The sequence below is a fragment of the Hylobates moloch genome, unplaced genomic scaffold, assembly GCF_009828535.3.
Source record: "Hylobates moloch isolate HMO894 unplaced genomic scaffold, HMol_V3 SCAFFOLD_20, whole genome shotgun sequence".
In the NCBI taxonomy this organism is placed as follows: domain Eukaryota; kingdom Metazoa; phylum Chordata; class Mammalia; order Primates; family Hylobatidae; genus Hylobates; species Hylobates moloch.
In genome coordinates this window covers 34,171,436-34,177,435 of record NW_026652295.1, presented here as the reverse complement: position 1 = coordinate 34,177,435, position 6,000 = coordinate 34,171,436, and the positions used below count along the sequence as shown (strand labels likewise).

Genomic DNA, 6,000 nt, shown 5'->3' with positions numbered 1-6,000 from the left:
GAGACCATCCTGGCTAACATGATGAAACTCCGTCTCTACTAAAAATACAAAAAATTAGCCAGGCATGGTGGTGGGCGCCTGTAGTCCCAGCTACTTGGGAGGCTGAGGCAGGAGAATGGCGTGAACCCGGGAAGTGGAGCTTGTGGTGAGCAGAGATTATGCCACTGCACCCCAGTCTGGGTGACAAAGTGAGACTCTGTCTCAAAAAAAATAAATAAATAAATAAAATAAATTGACATTATATATTCTTGGTGTTTTTTGTTTTGTTTTGTTTTGTTTTGTTTTGTTTTTTTTTTGAGACGGAGTCTTGCTCTGTCACCCAGGCTGGAGTGCAGTGGCGCGATCTCGGCTCACTGAAAGCTCCGCCTCCCGGGTTCACGCCATTCTCCTGCCTCAGCCTCCCAAGTAGCTGGGACTACAGGCGCCCACCACCATGCCTGGCTAATTTTTTGTATTTTTAGTAGAGACGGAGTTTCATCATGTTAGCCAGGATGGTCTCGATCTCCTGACCTCGTGATCTGCCTGCCTCGGCCTCCCAAAGTGCTGGGATTACAGGCGTGAGCCACTGCACTGGCCTATTCTTGGTGTATGTTACCTATGACTGAGATCCTGAAGATGAAGAACCTTTAAAATGTTTATGCTTTGGGGGTTGGGCATGGTGGCTCACACCTGTAATCCCAGCACTTCGGGAGGCCGAGGTGGGCAGACCACTTGAGGTCAGGGGTTTGAGACCAGCCTGACCAACATGGTGAAACCCTGTCTCTACCAAAAAATACAAAAATTACCTAAGCGTAGTGGCACGTGCCTGTAATCCCAGCTACTTGGGAGTCCGAGGCACGAGAATCGCTTGAACCCTGGAGGCAGAGGTTGCCATGAGCCAAGATCGTGCCACTGCACTCCAGCCTGGGTAACAAAGTGAGACCCTGTCTCAAAAAGAAGAAAATATTTATGCTTTTGGTCCAGTAATTCTACATCTAGGAATTTAACCTAAGGAAATGTGGTGTAGAAGCTTGCTTAACCCACTCCAGACTAATTGATGCTCTCCATTCTGTTTGCATATATACTGAGTGATACAACTGGTTTCCTGTTCTGTGGTGTGGTCCCACACGCTGCTGCCATCAGTGAGTGGGCCTTGTCAGTGCCCTGCAGCCACAGACCACTAGGAACACACCTATAGTTGAACACGTTCGTTCATTACTTGTGAGGGAGGATGCACACCATGCGAACTGTGGAGTATCTCAGTAAGAGTGTTAGAAGGAATATTTTATAGGACTTGGGCTTGTATTAGGTGATTTTGGGGAGTTTAAGAAAGCAGAGCTTTCTCGATTGGATGCTGTTAGGATGTGGAGTGATTTATGTTTGGGTATCTTAATAAATCTTATTAGGATGTGGGCCAACTAGAGTAGAGTGAGACCAAAGCTAGAACTGGTAGAGAAGCAGCAGTCACTCATATTAGCCAGGAGAGGGGGATGTTTGGTATTTTGTAAAATGCTCAGTGACCTTGTTTTTTTCCTCTGGGCTTAGACAAAAAAAATTTTTTTTTTCTTTTTTGAAATGGGGCTGGAGTGCAGTGGCGTGATCTCAGCTCACTGCAACCTCCACCTCTCAGGTTCAAGCAATTCTCCTGCCTCAGCCTCCCAAGTAGCTAGGATTACAGGCGTGAGCCACCGCGCCCAGCCAGACAAAATTTTGAAGTATTTTTGTTTTGTCTCACTTGAACACAGTCTCAGAGTGACCTTGTCTCATGTTGATATTTTGCGAGATTGTTTATGTCCCACAGGAGAATAATGTGGCCTCCCTATGATCCCTAGGCCAGCGTCAGACAGCACTGAGGTCCAGCTGTAAGTGTTCAAGCAGTTTCCAGATGTTGGGGAGGCTGCTTTTTCTTTCTCAAACTGTTGTTAAGAATCAGTTGAAGCCAGGTGCCTGTAGTCTCAGCCACTCAGAAGCTGAGGTGGGAGGATCACTTGAGCTAGGAGTTTGAGTCCAGCCTGAGCAACATAGCAAGACCCTGTCTCTTAAAAAGGAAAAAAACTGGGCTGATGCAATGGCTCACACCTTTAATCCCAGAACTTTGGAAAGTTGAAGCAGGAGTATCACTTGAGGCTAGGAGTTCAAGACCAACCTGGGCAATGTAGCAAGACTCCATATCTACAGAAAAGCATGGTGGTATTCACCTGTAGTCCTAGCTACTAGGGAGGCAGAGGCAGGAGGTTCTCTTGAGCCCAGGAGTTCAAGACCAGCCTGGGCAACATGGTGAGACTCTGTCTACAAAAAAAAAAAAAAAAGAAGAAGAAGAAGAAAATTAGCCTAATGTGGTGATACATGTCTGTAGTCCCAGCTACTTGGGAGGCTATGGTGGGAGGACTGCTTGAGCCTGGGAAGTTGAGGCTGCAGTAAGCTATACTCACACCACTGCACTCTAGTCTGTGTGACAGAGCAAGACCCTGTCTCTTAAAAAAAAAAAAAGTAGCCATTTCATAAAGACAGTTGGGCAATAACTATCAAATTTAAAATGCATATCATCTTTGCACTTCCAGGAAATTACCCTCCAAATATATTTATCCAAAGTAGGCAAACATACATGGACAAGTAGTCTCATTAGATTACTGTTGGTAATATATGCATCAATAGAAGATTGTAGTATTATACACCCATTAAGAATGAGGTAGGTCTATTTGCATTTATTATGATGATGATGTCTTTCCTTTATCAAATACATATTATGTGCCAGGCACCGTGCCATGCATTTGATGTGTTTTATCTAATAATTCTTTTTTATTTTTTATTTTTTGAGACGGAGTCTTGCTCTTTCGCCTGGGCTGGAGTGCAGTGGTGCGATCTCGGCTCACTGAAAGCTGTGCCTCCCAGGCTCACGCCATTCTCCTGCCTCAGCCTCCCGAGTAGCTGGGACTACAGGCGCCCGCCACCATGCCTGGCTGATTTTTTGTATTTTTAGTGGAGATGGGGTTTCACCATGTTAGCCAGGGTGGTCTCGATCTCCTGACCTCGTGATCCGCCCGCCTTGGCCTCCCAAAGTGCTGCGATTACAGGCGTGAGCCACCGCGCCCGGCCTTATCTAATAATTCTTAAAACAAGTATTAATATATGGCAAGTACTGTTATTATTTACATTTTGCAGGTGAGGAGACAAAGCACAGAGATTAAATAACTTGCACAAGTTTACACAGATAGTAAAGGGCAAACTTGGTATTCAAATCCACGTATTCTGAAGTTAGAGTATGCTGCATTTTTGACCTCTAAAATATACATCCTCCTTTCTACTGATGGAGAAAGAGGATGAAGATATATAATAAATGAAAAAGTAGTTCAGAACTGAATGTCTAGTTTGCTGTCATTTGTATTTTAAATTTTTTTAAAAAGTGACAGCACACAGTAGGATACCAAAGAAACGTAACAGTGACTTATAAGGAGCAGATGGATGGCCTTTCAGCTTTACTTTCCATCTCTTTCATGGATGTTTTAATAATAGGCATGTATTACTTGATTTTTTTTTTTTTTTTTTTTTTTTTTTTTGAGACGGAGTCTCGCTCTGTCACCTAGTCTGGAGTGCAGTGACATAATCATTGCTCACCGTAGCCTCTTACTCCTAGGCTCAAGCTATTCTCCTGTCTTAACCTCCAAAGTAGCTGGAGCTACAAGCATATGCCACCATGCCGCACTAATTTTTAAAATTTTTGTAGAGATGGAGTTTCACTATGTTGCCCTGGCCGGTCTTAAAACTCTTGGGCTCAAGTGGATGCTCCTGCTTGGCCTTCCAAAATGCTGAGATGACAGGTATGAGCCACTATTCCTGGCCACTTACATATATTTTTAACTGAAATAAATGTAGCTGACATTTTGAAAAGTTATAATATTTAATGAAGATTAAGCTAAAGTCATGAATGACAGATAGTTTATCTATCCCTGCTTACATACTGTTATGTAGGGTTTCCCTTGTCCTAATATCCTACCACCAGCTCACTTCAAATTCACTTCCTCTGGGGTTCATCTCTTATCTGATCCTACTTTGAATACTTACATTTTTGTTTTTTTGAGACAGGTCAGGGTCTCCACTCTGCTGTCCAGGCTGGAGTGCAGTGGCATGATCTCAGCTCACTGCAACCTCGACCTCCTGGACTCAAGCAGTCCTCCCTCCTCAGCCTGCTGAGTAGCTGGCAAGCACCACCACGCCTGGCTCATTTTTTAAATATTTTTTTTGTGGAGATGGGGTTTCACCATGTTGCCTGGGCTGGTCTCAAACTCTTGAGTTCAAGGGATCTGCCCGCTTTGGCTTCCCAAAGTGCTGGGATTACAGGCGTGAGCCAACGTGCCCAGCCCCCAGATACTTAATATTTTTGATTGACAGAGTACTTCATTTGTAATTTAGCCTTTTTTTTTTTTTTTTGAGACAGAGTCTTGCTGTGTCGCCCAGGCTGGAGTGCAGTAGCATGATCTCTACTCACTGCAACCTCTACCTCCCAGGTTCAAGCGATTCTCCTGCCTCAGCCTCCCAAGTAGCTGGGATTACAGGCACGCACTACCACGCCTGGCTAATTTTTGTATTTTTAGTAGAGAGGGGGTTTCACCATGTTGGCCAGGCTTGAATTCCTGGCTTCAAGTGATCCGCCCGCCTTGGCCTCCCGAAGTGCTGGGATTACAGGCGTGAGCCACCATGCCCCATCAAAATGTAATTTAGCCTTTTAAATTGCCTAAATTTTCTATTGTTTCCGAAAGGACTTGATACTGCTTACAGTAAGATAATGATGCACATCATAGGAACTATAAAAACATTGAGATTACAATTATATAGCCTAATATAGTTCTACAATTGAGCAGTAAATTTAACTTAGTTTCCTGGAAGTAGGCAAAAAATAAAATATTTTAAGTTCTGTAGTTGTGGTTTGACAAAAAGACACATATGTTTTTGTTTAAAGGAACATTTTTCTGATTCTAAATTTTGAGAAGAAATGTGTTTCATGGAGCCTTTTATGCAATTTATACTGTTCTGGTTACTTCTTGTTTTGTTGTTTTTTTGTCTACCCAACTAAATTATAAGCTTCCTTAGGACAAACTCTATTTTTCAATACTATTTTTGTTCTATCTCTGCCTAGAAAATGTGCGCTTATTATAGTTGAAATGATAAATTAAGCAACAATTGCAACATAGCCATATTTCATGGATAATGTTACCACCAGTTTTCAAAGACTTAATTTTTGAGTAGTTGAGGAATTTATACTACTTTCATCCCTTTCAGCAGGGAATCCTTTTTGAGACAGGGTCTCACTCTGTCACCCAGGCTAGAGTGCAGTGGCATAATCATGACTCACTGAAGCCTCAACCTCCTGGGCTCCCAGACTCAAGCAGTCCTCCCACCACAGCCTCCAGAGTAGCTGGGACTACAGGTGTGCACCATACCCAGCTGTGTTCTTTAGGGTTTTTTTTGTTGTTGTTTTTCTTTTAAGAGATGAGGTCTTGCTGTGTTGCCCAGGCTGGTCTCAAACTCCTGGACTCAAGCAGTCCTCCCACCTCAGACTCCCAAAGTGCTGGGCCGATCAACAGGGAATGTTTTATGATAGCCTTCAAAAAAAATTATTTATTTGTATGTAGCACTCTGTCATCTTGTAGCCCATGCTTTCTAGCTGAGTATGTAGTATGAAAAACTGGAAATTTGAACTTTTGTTTTATGAAAGTTAAATCTTTTTAAATAGGGCTTATAACTTTCAACTACCTTTTCCTTTCTCTTAGGCCAAGTCATCAAGGCATGGGACATTGGGGTGGCTACCATGAAGAAAGGAGAGATATGCCATTTACTGTGCAAACCAGAATATGCATATGGCTCGGCTGGCAGTCTCCCTAAAATTCCCTCGAATGCAACTCTCTTTTTTGAGGCAAGTATGTGTGTGATGTTGCCTTGTCAGCATCTGCTCTACAATAGGAATGGCTTTGAAGCAACAGGCAGTGGGAAAAGGAGCTAAGCTTGCTATAGAGAATCAGATCC

The 6,000-nt window shown here is 43.2% G+C and overlaps 1 protein-coding gene across 2 annotated transcripts in view; it reads left to right on the top strand.

Annotated features, from left to right (window-relative positions):
* The window catches only part of FKBP5 (FKBP prolyl isomerase 5), a 116,040-nt gene that overhangs the window by 63,794 nt on the left and 46,246 nt on the right, over positions 1 to 6,000 (top strand). For both annotated transcript variants that reach the window (XM_032140221.2, XM_058432257.1), the window contains one exon: positions 5,748 to 5,890. In XM_032140221.2, the coding sequence (XP_031996112.1) occupies positions 5,748 to 5,890 (143 nt within the window). The remainder of the gene's footprint in view (positions 1 to 5,747; positions 5,891 to 6,000) is intronic.